The sequence below is a fragment of the Porites lutea genome, chromosome 6, assembly GCF_958299795.1.
Source record: "Porites lutea chromosome 6, jaPorLute2.1, whole genome shotgun sequence".
Lineage (NCBI taxonomy): Eukaryota > Metazoa > Cnidaria > Anthozoa > Scleractinia > Poritidae > Porites > Porites lutea.
The window spans coordinates 35,728,692-35,748,749 of NC_133206.1; the positions used below are offsets into that span (position 1 = coordinate 35,728,692).

At 38.9% G+C, this 20,058-nt stretch overlaps 3 protein-coding genes across 3 annotated transcripts; all 3 read right to left on the reverse strand.

Annotated features, from left to right (window-relative positions):
* Nucleotides 1-251: 251 nt before the first annotated feature.
* Nucleotides 252-7,615, reverse strand: LOC140941267 (NAD-dependent protein deacetylase sirtuin-7-like). The gene is made up of 11 exons (XM_073390249.1): nucleotides 7,356-7,615; nucleotides 7,174-7,278; nucleotides 7,045-7,067; nucleotides 6,858-6,905; nucleotides 5,545-5,617; nucleotides 4,959-5,057; nucleotides 4,632-4,871; nucleotides 3,799-3,879; nucleotides 2,771-2,810; nucleotides 2,098-2,164; nucleotides 252-1,548 (listed from the first exon to the last, which is right to left on the reverse strand). The coding sequence occupies exons 1-11, from the start codon at nucleotides 7,581-7,583 to the stop codon at nucleotides 1,248-1,250; spliced, it is 1,305 nt and encodes a 434-aa protein (XP_073246350.1). The 5' UTR covers nucleotides 7,584-7,615; the 3' UTR covers nucleotides 252-1,247.
* A 1,286-nt stretch (nucleotides 7,616-8,901) lies between these two features.
* On the reverse strand, nucleotides 8,902-13,547 carry LOC140941566 (uncharacterized). The gene is made up of 5 exons (XM_073390588.1): nucleotides 13,459-13,547; nucleotides 12,590-12,620; nucleotides 11,521-12,244; nucleotides 9,571-10,624; nucleotides 8,902-9,239 (listed from the first exon to the last, which is right to left on the reverse strand). Exons 1-5 carry the CDS (start codon nucleotides 13,514-13,516, stop codon nucleotides 9,070-9,072), a joined length of 2,037 nt encoding a protein of 678 aa, XP_073246689.1. The 5' UTR covers nucleotides 13,517-13,547; the 3' UTR covers nucleotides 8,902-9,069.
* A 2,635-nt stretch (nucleotides 13,548-16,182) lies between these two features.
* On the reverse strand, nucleotides 16,183-18,525 carry LOC140941383 (cochlin-like). Its single transcript, XM_073390378.1, has 3 exons — nucleotides 18,228-18,525; nucleotides 17,276-17,626; nucleotides 16,183-16,651 (listed from the first exon to the last, which is right to left on the reverse strand). Exons 1-3 carry the CDS (start codon nucleotides 18,343-18,345, stop codon nucleotides 16,383-16,385), a joined length of 738 nt encoding a protein of 245 aa, XP_073246479.1. The 5' UTR covers nucleotides 18,346-18,525; the 3' UTR covers nucleotides 16,183-16,382.
* Between the last annotated feature and the right edge of the window lie 1,533 nt (nucleotides 18,526-20,058).

Sequence of the window (20,058 nt, forward strand, 5' to 3'; positions counted from 1 at the left end):
CGTCACTTCTTTTTTTCGCTCTTTTCCTTTATTTTTTGTAACTATTGTGTGGCTAATAAAATAAAATACAATAAATAAATAGATAAAAATAAAAAAAAATTTATTTTGTCTCTTGTCTGGTAACAAACTTGTTTCAGCAAGACAAAGGTGGTTGGATTCGTTGTTGAGCTGATATTTGCAGCAAGACGCCATTTGTAAGTGTCAAAGCTGATCAAGCACTCCTGTGCAAGGAAAAAACTTTCTTAAGGTCTGATCTCCTTTGCGTAACTTGGTAAAATATATCTCAACTATTGTGTAATAGCAAAAGGTTATTGTTGAAGAACAATAGCTGGGATACAACTTATCTTACGAAAGCTTCAACAATTCGACCACGTCTGCGATAACAAGCTGAAAAGGAATACTTAACAATTAATGAATGAGGCTGAGTATCATATGAAGAATTATGGAGATCGAGGAGAGTGTTATCCGTCGAGGCCGTAGGCCGAGGCCGATAACACCCCCCGAGATTTCCATTATAATTCCTCATATAATTCGAAAGCCGAATTCAATAATTGTTTTAATATTCATTCAAAATAATTCCTAGTTTAAAAACTTAGCTAAAACTTGCTTACCTCCATCGATTAAGTTCATCTTCGATAGTGCACGTTTAGGGTTGTTCAGCTCCGCAAATATTCTCCAAATAGCAGATGTCGCACTTCGAGTTGTCTTCTTGCTGTTCTTGCCATGTTTTTAGCTATAATTTCGCCTAGTTCTTACTCTTGGAACGAGTGAAATGTCCACCATTGTTATTTTCACAACCAAAACAACTCAACCACATCCCCAAGCCTTCACGGTTAACGGTGCATTAACCTGCAAGGAAGCTGCACTTTTGACGTCATCGGTTGATTAATCGCAAAATTCTTCTAGATTTGGTCATCAGTAGCTGGTTATGGTGAATTATGCGTGTGCTTTTAGCCAGTCAGAATCGGGGAAATATTTTTAATGAATGATAATGAAAATTAAACGAATTAGTTTAGAACCAACAGACTTTAGTTACCGACAATAAACAAAACCTTTAATTAAAAAACCAAGGTTAAACGTTCATAATTTTTACGTAATTTCAAATGTTTGTAAACCATTTGTTGCTGCGTGTGTCAATCAGTCAACCTTTCTTCTTTAATCTCCTCTCACAACAAACTCTATTTATTATGGCTGTAATTTCTTCACTCGAGTTTTTACTCCTGTTCTGTTGTTAATTGAAGCTCAGATCATCTTACTCTCCGTCTTTTTCGTGATTTTTTGTTCTTTGCATAACCTTTGCCAAACCATCCTGGCTGCATTTGAGGTCCTGATGCTGCAACACTGTCTGCAGTCGCTGTTTCCACCGCACTGCCGTCATTTTCCGCATTCAGGTCATTGTAACTGTCCTCTTTAGTTTTAGATTCAGTTTTGAGGCAAACAGGCGTCTCAAACTGATCCAATTCAAACATGTTCAGACCTTTAGTATTAAATGAGTTTAGTTCATGAGGCCTCAGAGGTGTAGCTAGTGTGAAAAGAGAATCCCTGCACCTACAAGAGATAAGGAGAAAAATACTCTCGTTTGCACAATTACTTATGGACTTAGTGCATGAACAACAGCTGCAATTAAGCCGTTTGTTATGGAGTTAATAATTAATTACTTCAATAATCGCCAACGATTTGGTTTTATTAAATTACTACCAGTAAATGTGTTTTAGTATCTACTTGTGCTCACCAAAATTGCCGGAGTTTTGTTCTCAGAACCACTTTTCCTGCTTTTCGCGATGATAATGTTTGGATAAAGGTTTTTTTAAAGCTATGAATGGCAACGTTTGAGCAGCTTCTCAGCAAACCAACCACCACATGCCAATTTTAGAACAAGGCCATATTTGCGCCCGTTTTTGTTAAGGTTTTGATTCGTCAGTTCGTTTAAGGTGTCTCATCTCGTACTTGTTATTGAACTACCTTCAAGGTGCCTTTCTTTATCACTGTTGCCGATCAATTGACGTCCTGGGAGTAGCTCATGGGTGAAGTGTCCATTTACAGATCAAGAATGCTTAATGATGTAGGACTGAACAAGTAAAAGTAAGGTTGACTGACCTTTCGTATTGTGGAACAAATAAGCTCAGTTTATCCATTACTCTTTTCATTACGTCATCACAACGACCTACAATGAGTATACAAGAAAATAAGCTGTTAGTAATCATAAAGCAACAGCTACAACACAAAGCAAGAAAAAGTAGTTTTTTGTGCTAGTATTACAAGTCTTGGGAAAATGAATCACAGTAAGAACATAGACCTTTTGACAAAAAAACGACAGGATTTATTTCCTGTCCAGACTGATAGACTAATCAGACATTTCTAGACATAAGGGCACTGGGGACAACTTGAGTGAAAATTGTGATTTAATGATACAGTGATGCTATTAAAGGCTGTCTTCAAATAATATGAAATTGCACAAGCCAAAGAAATCACCATTTCATTATCAATGTCAAACTTTTTTTTTCATATATCAAAAAGGTTCTATAAACAGGGCAGCTTGAAAGGTGATGTGGACCTCTTCAGCCATATGTACATATAGAAACACACACGTTTAAGGTTGACCACTATACATGTACATGGATCTCTGTCTGCTATAAAAAAGGATGGATGCATAGTTTAAATAAGTACTACTGCTTTCATACTATAAATATTTAACAGGCTAGTTAGAGCTGGTTGCCTAAATGTCTGGTAATAAATAAACTTTCACTGTATTGACATTTTGGCAACTTACCACTTATCTTCAAAGTTGCCAAGTCATCCTTTGGTGTCCACTTAAACAAAAAGTGAAAAAGTGGGCTAACATTTCAATATGCACGTATTACATTACTTTAGTTGATTATCCTGTTTAAAATGTAACACACTAAATATTAATCTACATGTGATGAACTACGCAGTTTCAAACTGACTGGCAGAAAGAACTGATTGAAGAAACAAAACGTTACAACATTTTTGTAAAACAACTACAACATGGACTTTGTTATACGGAACACTCACAGTAACACTGATTCTAACACTCAGACCAATGTCAACTCTGGCCCTGTTACGATAGCAACTTTACCGTACATCAGAGGCACCTCTGAAACTATCACACGTATACGACAACCTTACAATATACGTGTTGCACACAAACCGATAACCACTTTATGATGACTACTTACTAATGTCAAGGACAAAGACATACCAGAGGACAGACAGAGAGCAGAATACAAGATCAAATGCTGTAACTGCCAGGCTACTTACATGGGTGAAACCGGCAGAAACCTTGGCACGTGACTGACCGAACACAAACAAAGGACAAGAAATGGTGGCGTCAACAATCACATTGCTGAGCAACATTTACAGACAAAACATCAAATCGACTGGGACTCTACAACATATATTGCGTATTCTACAGACTACTATCACTTTAGAAAGCTGGTTTACTCACTTAGAACAAACACCACTGAATCGTAGTCAATAATTACCAACACACCGTACAAACAACTTATTGATGGCATCAAGTAAAACTAACTACGACAGAACAACTGGACAACTGACAATTTGTCACACCATAAACACTGTTTAACTGCGACAATAGACGCATTTGGGATCTTGACAGGTTAAAAGCTATAGTTTAGATCATTCATAAACAACTACAGTTGAAGCCCCACTAACGGCTACCTCTCCAAAATGGCCACTTTCTTCTGTTCTCAAGGTGGCTGTAGTGGAGAGGTTCAGTTGATTATAGCTGTACAGGAGCTGTAGGTGGCTCCCACTTACCTGAAGGTTGACAATGTACAAGTTAGGTCTTCTTGACTTTACTCTATTCATTCCCCATAGAGCATGGTACCTTTTCAAGACCTTTAGGAAATTAGGAAAAAGTGAATTATTTGCTATCATAAGAAAAGCTCAGTCTGTCTTAATTACTTTATAACTGGCAATGCTTAAAAATTCTATAAAAAGTTTCAATAAAACCTTGTTACCCAATGTCACTCATCAGCTAAGTTGAACTGTCTGTTTCCTTTGGGATTTTGAGTAACCAGGGCTCAAAAATAAGATACACGTAGCTTAAAGTTTATGTTTTTGTCTCACAATAGTGTACAGCCTTACACTGTAAAATTACCCGCTATTTATTGGTATTAGTAATATTATGTACAGAGGGTTTTCTGTGTGCCATGTATAGTCATAATTTTAAGGCAGCTTGTCATCTGACTGGGTAAAAGTCAGAACCAATCTTGCTCTTTCTAATTCAAAAATGAAATGGCAAGCTACAAGCAAGTCAAAGACATCAAAGAGCAAGAGAGTACTACCATTTTTCAAGCTCTAGCCATTGTTAATAGCAGAAGCCTATAGCCTCATTCAAGGGTAGTGGTATATTATACTTCTGTTATAAGTAATTACATTTTCTCCAGTTTGTTGTGTGATGTCCAGGTTTTCGGACCACCTTTCTTTCAATTTCACCAGATTTTCAGTTCTCTTTCAGTCACAATAAGCAAGCAGGATAAAGCTTCTCCACAAGAAAAGCTTACAACAATTGATCATAATTGAAGCCACCCATCAAATGAATACCCTCAGCTCAAGGAAAGACAGCTTTTGAATAACATTATAATCACCTTAAGACTTGATCCTAAACAAAGAATACAGTCTGCCACTTTAGCTTTCTCTATTGCTCCTTCCCAGTTTAATGGCCATCGTAGTTTACCCTTTTCTCCAAAATGTACTATACTATCTCTTAATTGAGAACCACAGCAGTGGCAGTATCGGTTAGTTAGGTGTCGTCTCAGGCAGGTATTTTCTGTCACATCAAACAGACGATAGTATATTGTGTCATTTTCTTCACACTCAGTGCAAACCTACAAGAATGAATTTAAAAAACTTATTTGTACAAAATTGTCAAACAATTTGGTAGTATCTTTCAGCACCATGAAAGTAACACAAACCTCAACAAACATATTTCCATGAACCTCTGAGAGAGCCTGAGGTGGAAGCCCACTTCTCACATGAAGTCCATCACAGTTCTGTGAGACCACATGTTTGACCTGCCATGGTGCAAGTTGGAAATAAGCAAATGATGCAGACTTGACATAGTATACTTATCAATCCAATCCATTTTTTTTTTCAAAATTGATGAAATCTTTGTCAGAAATTATTTGGCAAGAGCTACATGCTCGTATTAATTATTGTCTATATTCATAAATCTGTAATATTAAAACCTTCCACTGTTATGAAAAAATAATAGTCCCCAATTATTTATTGTCTCCACTCTTTTAAATCATTATTTTATTTTGAACAGGTGGGAGATATAACAGCTGGGATTTCTTTAGATAATTTCCATTTTTCCTCTTTTTCCTATGAAAGTAGATGGGGATCACATTCACACCCAGTCCCTGGCCCTTGATAACAGCCCTGAATGGTAACATTCAAATACAACTTGATGTATTTGTTTGTGTATATGACTCAAGTCCTACCTTCCTCCCACTTGTTTTTATTAACAAGAATCATGCACAATGATGATAACATACTCACCAGTCCTTCCTGATAGAGTTTTGTGATGCTCATGTGTGTTAACGTTGGATTTGCATCTGCCAAGTTGTATGAGCTTAAAACAAAAACGTTTAAGTATACATGTAAGTACAGGAGGTGTGTGTAGCTGCATGGTTAACACCAAGGACTGTAGATCTGGAGGTCAGGGGTTCAAGCCTTGCCCATTGCGTTGATTCCTTAGACAGGGAACCTTACTCCACTTTGTCTCTCTTCAACGAGGGCCGAGTTGTTCGAAGGCCAATTAGCGGTTAACCCGGGGTTAAAATTAACCCGGGTTTCTTTATCTTGTGTTCAAAAGCATTTTCTCGGATAATTTTCTGTGCTATTTTTACTACAAATTCTCAATAACTCTAGGTCTTGCTATCTATTTGCTGGTTAGCACAAATTCATTAATATTTGTTGCAAGTTCATTTATTACTTTCAAAGGGGTGTGATGACTGGTATTTCCATTACAACAAAAAAGATAATTTAGCAAAGTAATAGCCAGCCATGACCAGGAGGGAGTAAACTAATAGGCCATTTTATAAAATGATTTAGAGTTTACTGTGAAACTTAGAAAACCATGAACACCAGGGCCGGGTCCTTCAAAGCTAGGTTAAACTAATCCAGGATTAGAGAGAAATTTGAATTCACCTAAGAAAGCTTAAAAAGCAAATTCAACTTAATTCTTTTTATCTATGATTGGATACTCTGAAGAGAATGGAGAAATCTATCAGGGAAAATACTTATGAGCAAAAGAAAAAGAATTAAAAGGATTAAGATTTAACCCCAGGTTAATGCCAATCAGCAATTGTAAACCTGGGCCCATAAATATTTCTAGAATGTTATCATGTTGCTAGGAAAAAGCCAAATAGGCATGAGAAAACTAAACTGCTCACCTACGGTTAGCCACATGCTCCCCGCGACATAGAAAAAACAGAGAGAGGAAGGAAGAGAGGGAGCTCCCTCAATCCATTTTTCCGTTGTCAGGGGGAGGGTGCAGCTACACGTAGGCTGCTAAACCACAAGCAATGATGTTGTTTCAGTCTCTGGTATATTTTAGTGTTGTATCCCATTATTTTGGCATGAGATAGGTCACACGTCTTCAAGCAGCAAAGGACCTTCCACGATTCCAGCTTGTGGTGACACTGTGAAACTCAAAAAACCATTTGGCCACTCTCCCTCACTGAAATCCCCTCACTTTAATTCACAGCAGATTCTTAATTTCTTCCTGCATGTATAATGAAAAGGGAGACTGCCCCCACCAGCAAATGACTTTTAACAAGAAAATATAATGAAAATTCCGCTTCATTTACCCTAGTTTTTCTCCTCGAGACAGACGAGTCCAAATGCCTTCAGGGCCTCTAAAAGTATTTACAAAGGAAACATATGTTATGTCATTGTTACGATCAAGCTAAAAGGAATCAAGAGTTCACTACCAGTATTTCAGTACCAGTATACAAAATAAATAAATTATCATGTACAGGATAATGTATCACAAACCTATAGTCGGGAATAGAAGCCGCCTAAGAAATAAAAGGGAAAATAGCACGTTTCATTTAGAAAAATAATAATAAATTGACATAACAACAAATGGCCGCTGAAGTTTACATTGTATGTTAACACACTCACCGTGCTGACACCAGCTCCAGTGTAAACCACCAGGCATTTGGCGTTAAGAATCGCCTCAGCTAATACAGTTGCCTTTTCATTCAACACATCACACGGATCTAAAACCTTTGTTGGAGTCAAAAGACCGAATTAAGCACAGTAGTGAAAAAAATGTTTAAAAATGTGATAAATTGTTGCTGTACCTCCTCAACTCGACGCTTTACTTGTTCTTGACGCTGTACTCGCTTCTCAATTTCTTGGACTATTTCTTGCGAGTTAGAAATTAACTGAAGCTCTTCCTTATTTCTTAGCGAAGGATCTTTCTTTAAAATCTGCTTTATGTTATTATAACGCTCTTTTTCTTCAAACTTGAATAACATTTCTGCTTTTTGTGCCAACTTCCTCTTCTCGCGAAATCCTGAGGAAGCCATCTTGGTAATTTATTTATCATAAACATCGAGTGAGGTGATGTGGGATTACTCGTTACCAGGGTTCTCATACTTCAGGTCCGGTGCTCGGCCAGGATGGTGGGGGTGTTAGAGTGGGAGGTGGTGGGAGTACCAAACTAATGATGCACCTAATACCTTGATTTACTTTTATCTGCAGAATATTATGATACCGTAATTAGGCAAGAATCTCTTGAACCAGGGTAATAACCCAAACCAGGCGCCCAAACCCTTTGAGTGGACAACTTCAAACAAATCACTGTCGTCAGCTCCTGCTGTCGTATTTTGTCACCCTAAGCCCCAGTTCACAGGAATGCGGGAATGGTCAGGAACCCAAAACCCTTCCCTGTCAGAATAAAAAGGCATTCAACAGGAGGGATAAGTATAGAAGCTGCAAAATGCAGGCGCTGAATTAGAGAGCATATTTTATAAGCCGCTTGGTTACCCTTAGTCAATACTTAATATTCTTCATATTTCGAAGAGCGCACGGTAAAAAAAGAGGATTTAAAGATGGGCGTGCCAAACTGTTGCAAATGCTACGCCATTAAGATAAACTTTACAGTTCCCATTAAAAGCATTAAAAATTTTTAAACCGTAGAGCAGAAGAGCCAAGCATCTATTGCCCGTTCTTTATACCCAATACAACAACTCAGACAAACCTACGCTGTTACAAGCAAAGAACCCCTCAATGGACAAAAGGAAAAACAGAATCCCTTTGGTCCTTACGTATCATCCCTTAAACAACAGAAGCAAAGAATCTGCTTGACAATTTCAAGATTCTTCCCAACTTGTTTCCGCCACTACGTCACTAAAACTCGCAGTAGAATAACGACTACTGTCACGTTTTCCCGCAAAAATTACGCTGGTTTATGCGCGAGCATTAAAAATCTCGTACTCGTAGTCGTTCTCGTCTTAGAATCGAAAGCTCTCTTATGCTTACCTCTGCTTTGTCGATCAGGATTATCTATTGACGCGATATGAATCTGCGAGACATCCTAGTCCATACGCCAGATACTCAACCGCTAAGATCGTGCTGCAGGTTCTAGCTACCTGCAATAACCATTTATACTGTCGAACTTGCAGCCATATCTACCCCGACGTGACCATCTTGGTCTGAACGGTTCTAGCAGGCCATTTGTGTGGGGGAAATCTTGAAACATTTAGATGATTAGTAACGAAAATTTAACAACTTAAAACATCGAAAACAAGAATAAATTTTTTCTTTGTTTTCGCAACTTCACAATACTAATTACAATTTTTGAGACAGTAGAGCCTAAGAGCAAAGAAGAGCAAAGTTCCCGTTGTTTATTCCCAATGGGCAGATTCAGCAACAGACAACGTGACGACGGTGAAGATGGCTGAGCACGCAGATCAAGAAAGCGAAGTGACTAGTGGCAGAGCGACAAGATGAAGTCAGGTTCAACACTTTCCGTGAGCTTTCGCATTCTTATTTGACGTTTGGTTTTGTTTACTAAATCTGCCTAATAATGTAAGGACAGTCCCACGTCGAGAATAATTCCACACAGTCAAAGTGGCTCGTCTCTGCAGATAAATTCAAGTTAGCGCTGTAGATTGCTCCTATTTCAGCGCTAAGTTGTCTGGTCCGTAAAAGTTCCGAAGTATCCTGATTTTCTGACAAGTCTGCAACGGAAAAAGACATCTTGACGTTACTTATACACTTACCTTATTCACCTAAGAGGCTTTCAATGCAAGTTTTGAATTTTGATTACCGTTTGTATTCAATGTGCATTCAAAGAAACATATCAGCACAAAAACATCAAAAAAATAGCATAGAGCCAGAGGACTGGCTTGTCACATTTTTCGACTAAAATGGTAGATTCCGATCTCGGTGGTTGTAGTTCCCACGTCTGCCAACAAGACTGAGGGAGAATGGGATCAGGTTTGTAGCCAGCCAGTTCCTACAGGAGTGAAGACTGACTCATAGATCATAACAAAATATCATGATTATTACCATCACTGTTTAACAGTAAGTTCCCGGTATATTCTTCAAGGCAGCCTATGGTTTCTTGGAAGTTCTCTGCTTTAATGTACTTTTCAAGGTTTGCACGCGCACAGTGACCATACAGTACCTCCATTCGATCATGTTCAAGTGAAGTCAACTCCGCTATCATTTTAAATGCTCCCTTTAATTGGTTCTGTAGATAAGCTACTTCCGTTTTCAATGTAATATTTTCTAAGAAAAGTCTGTCTCTTTCCTCCTGAGCAGTTTTTATCTGCCACTTCAGTAACATTTCTTGATGTTTGGTGTCGGTATTACCCTGCTGTTCAAGATCCTCTGCACTGTTTTTGTTTGAGGAGGAACTAATAACAAGGTCTCCCTGCACTCTCTGTATAGTAGCGATAAAAATATCGTCAACGGTTTCTTTAAGAGCAGCCAGTATTTTTTTAACGTTTCCAGCATCTGACCCACTGGAGGTAAACAGATCTTTTGCTATTCTTCCAGTCTCTTTTTTATGCCAGGAACTCAACTCTTCCATTATTTTCTTCTTTTCATTAAGCCCTTTATTAGCTTTGCGATGTTTCTTGATTTCCTTAAGAATGGTGCTTCCCTTATCATAGCCATTGCTCATCCTTGTTATTGAAGTCTCAGACACTCCTCTTAACTCTTCGATAAGTTGTTGGTGCGCATCCACTCGAAATGTTGCCTCTACCTGCTTAAAAGGAGGTGTTGTATAACTTGGGTAGGAGGGAGGACACAGAAAAGCATCGTTCAGACAAGGAGGGGTAGGTGGCGAAGGGATGGAGATGTGCTCTTCTCTTTTGACTTTTGTTTTGTTATCTGGACGCTGTGTTATAAGTTGTCGCTGTTGTAAGACTTGGTCTAACTTTATCGAAAATCCTTCTTTCCACTCCTTGATTCTTTTGAAAGCTTGTTTCTCCAACTGAGTAGCGTAGTGTGGAGACAGCTCCTTGCTGGGAGATTCTGTTGCAATTGTTACTCGCCTTTCTCGCCTATTCTGGTATTTGGCCTTCTCCTCTTCATGATCAGGTCTCGATACATTTATCTGAGACAGGAGGGAATAAGTAAATAATAACCAATAACTTCAAATAAGGGCGAGCCTTTATAACGGGATCAGTTCCAAAAGGGAGTTTTGTTGAAGTTATCGACCACTCTCAAACCATTCGAGCGCCCGTGTGAAAACGATTAAGTTTGAAATTATAGACACCGTGAAGCCTGCGTTAAACTTGTAATACAATTTGCAGATCAAAAGGAACGAGTAATATGTCTCGAATGTCGAGGTCGAATCAGTATGTTTCTAACAATTTTACTCTTCTGTGTGGTAGCCGATACTGCAAGCATTGTGTACTTTCCTGCGACTTGTGCTAATGTTTGAAAGTCTCTTTTACCAACAACTGTTTCATGCCTTTCTAAAAAGTGAATAAAACTCCTAACAGGGCAGAATAATAAGTGCTGAAATCATAAAACTTTTTTCTTCTTTTTTTTATCTATAAATATATTGATTTTTATTTTTTCCAGTAAAATTGGTAAATATTGTCACTCTGGATATGTTACCCTTAACCCACGCAATGGGGTATCTTGAATTTACTTTTAATAGCCCCACCCCCACCCCCTCTACTATTTAACAATTATTCCTCTAGCCCGAAGGGGCTCTGAGTCAATAGCCCATAAGGCCGCTATTGACTCAGAGGCCATGCGGGCGAGAGGAATAATTGTTTTCGTACAATCCAACTAGTTGTCCAAAAATATCGAGACAAAACAGCATTCGCTAGTTAAAGCTAGACTTACATCCTTTTTAGCGGCCAAAAAGCCGGCGCTTTTCGCTACTAAAGTGGGCTATAACATATAGCCTAGTAGTAGCTCAACCAATCAGAGCGCGGCATTCATAATAGACCGCTAGTTGGATTTTACTAAAAACAAGTAGTTACAAAGATGACTCACGTTGCTTGACGATCTCTTAAATAAAACCTCTTCAGTCACTTCATTGACCAAGGAAAAAGATGATGATGGAGAGCGCCAGTTTCTGATAGCTGGCTGCTGCTGCTGCTCCTGTTGAGTACATTGATGCTGTTCTGCTCTCTCCCAATGGCTGACTACAACTTCATTAAATTCTTTTCGTTCATTTGATCCAGAATTCAGCGCGTGATTAGTCACAAACTTAGAACTGCTTTCTCGCTGCCCACAAACTTTAGGTGAAAGCACTGGTTCTTCTACCAGCTTATCTAAACTGGGGATATAGTTTGATTGTAAACTACTTTTTGTTGCAACTCGTCTCAGATAAGATTGATTACTCAAAAGTCCACTGGTAGAAGGATTTGTTGGTTCTATTCTGCTTTGTTCTTCCCTGCTCCATGTTAGGACCACTTCATCATTTATGTGCACGCCACTGTCTCCCCTGCGCCGGTGCATGTGCTGTTGGGAGCCAGTACGCGACGCAACGCTGGAAGTTGACAATTGTATTTGAGATCGGTCGTCTTCGTCTTGCGCAAGCAACAGGACTGACTTCTCAGGAAACCCAGCAATAAGATGTGACTCGTTTCGTCCGAGCTTTGCTCTGGAATACGCTAAATGCGGTAGAAGCATCAAACTTTTTGCGATGCGAAGATCGCCTGGTTTGTCCTCATATTTATATTGGTGTGGGAGTTCCACACTCTTAGATCTTGGTCTGCAAAGCAAAGAAAGAATATGAGATATGCAGATCAAGCAATGAATATATGCAGGAAAACTGTCGCGGCTAGCGATAGACCTAATAATACGACAAAAAAACACCTTGTCTCTGTTGAACCAATTAGTAGAGGACGCGACTCAAATAAACCTTTGGTTTCATTCCAACTTGTCAGGCTAATTCAAGAAAGGGATCAATTCCCTGCCTGTTTCCTCGCATTGAGGAGGAATACAAAACAGATTGTGACGCGTCCTTTAATAAGGAGGGGAGGGGAAAATGTTTCGTTACCTAAAAAGAATATGACTGAAATACATAGTTATATCTTGAGCAGGTTGATCCACTTACCTGATTTGTGATGACTTTACACCTTTGGAACCTGAAATAAAGACGTTTTGAATTTTTGAATATGTTTTTCTTATGGGAGTGGAGAAGGGTAAATGCCTGGAATATGCATCAACAATCTTTAAAATTTACCCTAAGCTCTATGAGGGGTTAACGCTGCAAACTCGAGACCATAAAAGTCCAATGCAGTTTTTATACGCTCCACCTTGGGAACGTCTGCAAAAGGCGTGTCCCAGGGTATATTATATATTACTGTCGTTGTTCTACAGTGGATTGCCTCTAATGCAACAAGACCTTGCTTATCCCTGCCTGGCTCCATAGACAGTTATAGCGTAGGTAATGGAGGGCAAGAGTACTTTGTCAGCATACTCTCATTGATATAAGAAGCAAGTGACGCCACTTTAACAAATTCAGTTTACTTGCAACATCGTTTTTCAGTTCATATAAATGCGCTGTCTAAGTGAGTTTGTTGTCTAGCAATCTTTACTGTGATACCCACTTGATGGTTCTTGATAATACGTTAAGGGAGTTTAAGAGAGAGAAACTGACCTTTCAATTTCTGTCCCTTGAGGATCATCGCCTCACACTTTCTGGGTTGGGGGACCAAAGAATTTTGTCTATACCAATTGATTTAATCCTCACAGGCTCTGCCGTTCTTTAATCACCCTGTTGAGGAGGAGTTATTTTGCCATTTCGGACCGTAACTTAACAGACTTAACATTTGTCTCTGGTGCGGAGAAATGGGCGTCACTGGCGTCATAGAGAGGTTGTCTGAAAAAGGATCAATATGGACTGGTGCCAGTTGTGACAGAAAAAAGGTGGTGATTGTAGTGTCTGTAGATTCATCGTGTTTACTATACAACGGCGCATACCTGTTATACTGTGTTTGCAGAATGCGTCACCGACTGGAACCAAATTGTTCTCCACCATGTCTCTTCTATTTTTCGCCACAGGAACTGATTTTTTCTTAAAAGAGAAATTAAAAAGTAGATTTGAAAGTCCTTACCTTTTAACAGCTGATGGACACAATTGATTTAATAGTTTCATCAGTTATTTAAAAGGTGCTATGAATAGTTCTCAAGGGTATTTTTGACTGACTATCTTTACAAGAGATAAGGACAGAGTAAAATCGACATGATTTATCTGTGTGTGCCTGTGTCTTCAATTCACGTCAATAGTAGTCAAAAAAGGAAAAGGTGGTCCTATCTCTGTCTGGTTGTAGCCTTGCCTACATAACAAAGTAAGGCTCAAATATTCGACTATCTCGCTCAAGTATCTCGAACTTGTAACCTTTCTTAGTACCAGCAATGAGATCTCTACCATCAGCAATGCCGTGACTTGATCGGTTTAGTGGGTCACGTAGCTTTATGGTCACATATTTCAAGAGAGAGTTATAACATTTCAGACTAGTTTAGACCACAAGTAACATCATAATCGAATCATTGTATTCTGTCTCCCAGCAACAGAGGGAGAGTTTCTGGGGATGTAATATACTCGAGTTTCCAAGGAAGTACTCCACCCCTTACTCTGCTAGGTCAAATCTAAAGGTCGCTGCTCACGATAGGCCACGGATGATCTGCTCCACTTCTAAAATAAAATTGAAGGTGGATAGAGGAAGCTACTGTCGGCAGGTAGTATCGACAGAGATGTTCCTTACCCTGGTTGGGAAAACGGTTCTCCTTGGTCTGGGAATAATTTTAAAGATGTTTTTCTTGTCTCCGAAACCAACTGCAACAGAAAAATCAAATGGCGTTGATAGACTGTTGCAGTATACAAGGCGTTGCTGAGATGTAGGACGTGTAGTATTTACATCAGTCATTGAGAATGATCGGGCCATAAATGAAGGCGCCATTTATTCAGTCTAGGAAGACAGAAAAACATTGTAAGTAAGACCAATCGAAAACAGGATAAAGATTTAGGTACACTGGAGAAAGCTTTTAAAAGGCAAAATTACGGAGAACCCTAAAGTGAAACTTGGGTAACTCCTGACTAACTTTTTTCCAGCATTAATACCAATTCTCTTAGAAAAGCAAATGCAACGATGCACAAACAAAGCATCTTCTTATTTCATGTTCAAAGTGAGAATAGGTGTTTTTACTAAAAAGCCGAGCCTAGCCACCTTAATGCGCGCACGCTCAGTAAAAATCTTAAAAAGTATGAAGGGATGGTGAGCTTTGATAGTCATCGATCTTAATTTGTCCAAAAATAACTATATTGAATTTTACACGCTTGAATGTCTCTCTGTTTATCATTTTGCTGTTGTTTTATAAGTAAGTTTCATGCCCATTCTTGTTCCGGCTTTTTTCCTCCTTCAAACCAACCTAACTTTAACCAATGTATCTGTCGAGACGTTTTCTGATGGTTAATTGAAAAATATTGTTTCATTAATCTTAGGCTCATTTGCGAGAACAGATTATACAAAATCTTAGAATTTCAATGCGAAATCTCCTGCGTTTTCCGGCCACCATACTAAGCATGTGTATGTCATTCATCACCTTCCCTAACTTGTTACCATTGCAGACAAGAAGTAAAACACATCCTGGAACAAGGAAACGAGTTGTGAAGAAAAGATTGCCATAGCTGGCCTTTTTCTTTGTCGCTGAAGAAAAAAAAGGTTACAGCTTTTCGGCATCAATTTAAAAGAATTGAATGGAAAAAATACCTTCTTTGAAGAAGATTGCTATAAGAGCAAAATTTCAGGTACTTTGCTTTCCTTGATCGATTTCTCGCCGCTCACAAACGTAAGCTAACGTCACAAACCAAACGTGAAGTCATAATTGGTAGCAATGTCCAAAGTTGTTTCCCGTGCACAAGTTGGTATTCCTGTGCACCATTTTCAGAATCAAACTATGTTTCCGTTTGTCAAGATGATTTTAAAACTATTAATTCTCAAAAACAAAGGTGAATGCTGTCAGAGAAGAAAGCAGACATCGAAACAACGAACACATCTACTGGAGGGACTAGATGATTTTTGTTAGTAATTGAAAAATTATCAATAATGATGGAATTGAAAACAACAAGAGACTAAACAAGTATGATAACAGGTCAGTCTTCTTACATACTTGTGTGGAAAGCAGAATGATCTTAGCGATCACTTCTGAGCTCTTATTGTACGTTTGAGTAATGTTGTACTGCATTGGAGATCAGTGCTATCGGAGCACTAAGTGACAGGCGGAAGATGATTTATAGTCATATCAAACAATTGCAAACTGCCTCCGCGCGCTATAAAACTCAGTGCGATCTTAACGTGATCGGAATGCCCCGTTGCAGATTGTATATGCGCGTCCATTACATAGAATTTTATAATGTGAATCTGTTAAGGGTCTACAATATAGCAGCAACAATAAACTTGTTCCAAGAAACCATATAAATCTCTTTGGATTCCAGACAGATCATCATCAGTGTTACATATTTTGAAATCATCGTTGAATTAAAATATTTATTTAAGTGCGAGGAAGTTAAAACTCCATTGCATTGGGTTTAAAATATTGCCAACTTCAAAGTTAAAATATATGACGCGGAGGGAAAGTTGTATTAGGGAAATTTAGCTAACAGAATGTGTCAGGCTAGGGCGCGCAGATCTACTGAGAAGATCTACTGAGAAGAGTTTTGACCAATGGCAGGACGGTAAATTGAACACTAGAAGTCATGTTCAGTCTTTTCCGCGCGCTTTCGCGTTCTCGTTCAGGACGTTGCGGTCTCTTCGCTAAATCTGTGAAATAGTGTTTCTACAAAAAACTTAATTATAATGGGCCATAACCAAATAAACGGTCCAATACAGTCCAACAGTTTTTTTTTATTTGCTTTTACAAATCTCTTTTGCAAGGTTTTGAACTTGTTCCTTTGTGAAAGAGTTCCCGCCAAGATCTGTTGTCATATAGAGTTGATGTGTTTTGCGTGGTTGACTGGCCAATACATCCAGTTCTTTTTTATTAATGCGATTAGAAATTCCAACAGAGAATAACTCCACACCTTTCCTTTTTAGCATAGCTGCACTATCGCTGGTGAATTCCAGACCGCGAGTGCTGTATCCGTCAGTTATAAACACGGCAACTTTCTTTACACCTGTGCATAACAACAAGAGCAAAAACTAAATCATTGTCAGTATATATTCAAACTGTTTTAACCGTAATATATAACGAGATAAAGGAAAAGCCACAATTCTTTCTGAGCACACTTGGCATTGGTAAGTGCGCATTGTACACATTGTGCATGAAATACAGTTAGTGCCCAAGACAGACAAGGCCGGACACAAATACTAATTACGCATTCATTGGCCAATCCTACGTACAAATTCAGCACTACCTATTATGACCCCCGAGTGACAAAGTTGATTCGAGACAATGGAAAAAGACTGGCCATATCTCGAGACAATTACTTAATTGGGCATTAGAAAGAAAATGAAGAAAGAAAGATCAAGAATTAAATGGAGGAGGACAGTAAAAAAAGAAAAACGAAAATCGGAACTGAAGCTCTTGGGATGTGGCGCGCGTTATAGCAGCCTACAGAAGGAGGTGGAACAGGAGAGAAGGATAGGCGAAGGCGCGCTTGCTCCCGGGGCTTGCTCGCACTTTACTCATTGTCTTCGCGTTACCTATTTCTTTTCTTACCCTACCTTTCGTTTTCATGAATCAGTGTTCCTATAACGTTAAAAAATTTATCCAATAGTCAGTCAACTAAGGCACGTACCAGAATCAATTGGCCTTGATCCGTACTGCGTATCAAAGAGTTTAAACTCAACCAATCCAAATCCAAAGTCCAGTCTGCTAGCGGCTCCTTCATACCTAAGTTTACGTATTGCCCCCAGAACTGAATCCAGAGTAGCGTGTTCCTGAAAAGTTCTTCCAGTGTGAGCGTACTGACTGTACGTAGCTACTGCTACATTTGCCTTGCTCTTTGAAATGTCAAAGTGTTTAACCAGGTCAGCCACGAAATCTTTGCTCATTTTGAATTGTTTCTGTGTTACACTCCCTGAACTGTCTAAAACGACAACCATGTCGATCTTATTGTGACATTTGAACTTCTTGTCAGCCAATGAAACTGCAAAACAAATTAAAGCAAGGTTTAGATTCAAATGCGTTGCTTCTGTAGCGTTTCTGAATTCCCGTCCCGGACATTATCATTAATAAATATTAATCACAAAAAATGATACCAACATCAGAGAGTACAGCTCTGTCAACCTGTGCCAGCTTTGGCTTCTTTCATGGCGCCCGAGGAAAAGTATCGTTTATCAAAGAGTAGCACCTGAGGGTACAATTCCGACTCCTGAGACACACTATGAACGATACAGTTACTCACGCCTACCGTCCATACCAACGGGCATCGTAAGTTTGAATTTCTAATTGAAAACGCCTGGTTTGGACGTTTCTCACGAAGAGTTTTTTGTGTGAGTAACTTACCCTGGCGGCTTAGTTGTTCCTTTTCTTTTACATACCGCGAAGCCATTATCACTACCGACAAAACATTGTAGTTATGTAGGTAGTCTATATTGATCTTCACTTCAATACTTGAACTTAAGATTTTACAAAAGTAAAGAAAAAAATAACTGTTCAGTTGTTTTGCTCTCGATTGTCTTTGAACTTAAAACACTCAGTAGTTTCCTTTGATAGTTCGCTTCTTCTTCTTCGATAGGATACATTACCTGTTGTTATTATCATTGTTAATAGAAAAATCAAAGTGAAAGTAGTCCAGTGATTCTGCAGTCCAGCCATTGCGTCCTGAGGAATCTTGAAAACAAAATGAACCCCGAATATTAACATCAAAGTAAGGCATAAAAAATGCGTCAAAATGTTGTTTACTTATCGACGGCCCGTTTATTGTAGTGTTAGTCACTGAAGTAAGCCGTAAATTCTATCGCAACAGCTGTGAAAAGAACCTGCTAACAAAGTTTATAAGGAAAAAACGAAAAACATTTTAACCAAGTGGAAAACAAAATAACCCAATAATGAGTTTCCTAAAGTAAAACTTACCTTGATCTAAATTAGCCACAATAAGTTTGATGTAAATGCTCGTCGATAGTGCAAAACGATATCAAGAGTGTTTGGAAGTGTTACTGCCACACAGGGTAACTCGCATCAAATGTAAGACTACCAGCACCTGCTGAACCTCTTCAGCCGTGAAACCTGGCTTCGTTTCTACCCTTTCAGTGTTGTTTTTGTTATTCTGTGTCTTATTCTCATTAGTTACACGTACTTATACTACTCGGTTATCAGATTATTATTATTATTATTATTATTATTTTTTGTTATCGCACAGACATCCCTGGAGGGTCCCTGTAGGGTACCAGGTACTAAGTGTGGTGTGTGTGTCGGATCAGTAGAAACTCAGTACTTTCTACTTACGCCTTTGCGCATTGGCGAACCGCTAAAATGATGATTGCGGATAACAAGGTCTCCAAGTTGACGTAAAAAAAGAATAGCAGTAACCTTTCACTTATTTCTTTGGGAAATTTATTGAAGCGTTAGAAGGATTGTGAACATTTCCAGCTCGAGTCGATAGATACCGTGACCCCGGCAGGTAGAAACAATGAACCCTGGAAAGTCGGAGAACTTTTTAACAAGCAGTTTTTCCTACCTTAAAAAGCTGTTAGAAAAGGCGATCAGACTATACACGGCTCTATGACTGACTAAAAAAGGACAAAAGCTATCCCTCCTTTACAACGAAGAGAGTGGAATTACCAAGAATTTTTATTTGGTCCTTTCACACTTAAAAACCAACAAGTTGCGTCTCTTGGTTCCAAAGCACGGTTAGATTTACGACTGAAAATATCATTGTGTGAGTCACAGTTTCAACCTAGAAATATTCTGCTTTTCAGGGCGCGCGCTGGGGAAGCGGGTCCCTCAACTTTATGAAAAAAATAAATTCTAGCAAAATTAAGAAATAGACGTTTTCAAATGAAAAAGAATCTTTGATGGAATAAACATATTCGGCTGGTAGACCTCGCCGAAGCATCCAAATTTGTGATTGGTCCGTTTCGATCCTGTATCAGAACGACTATCTTTACAACTTGTGCAGCAATTAGTCGTGACCTCTGCGTTTTATCCAGCCAGGCCACGAAATATGAGAAAAATTGGAGTCTATTTCACTTCTTAAAAGGAATTGTACTGATGATTCGGTCTCTGACTCGTTGGATCAAAATAACCTAAATGGTTGTGATCAATATGACATATTTCGCTGACATTCGAACAAAATGAAGGAGTTACAGGAAGCTCTGCAGAGCATGATCTGCAAGATTCTTCTCCTACTGTCCTGTACCAGGAGAAGGACCTTCAGTTTGGCGGCTTGAAGTTTAAAAGGATTGCTCCTTTCCATAATGACTTATTTAGTCGAGGGGTAACTTATCAATGGAGTTGAAAGTTATTTTATTACCATTGACGTGTTTTATTTCCAAGTCAAGAGTAGCCTGTGTACAGACGCCCCCTCCCCTGAAAAAAAAAAAACCGGGAGTGGGCGTCCATCTGTACACGGGATAA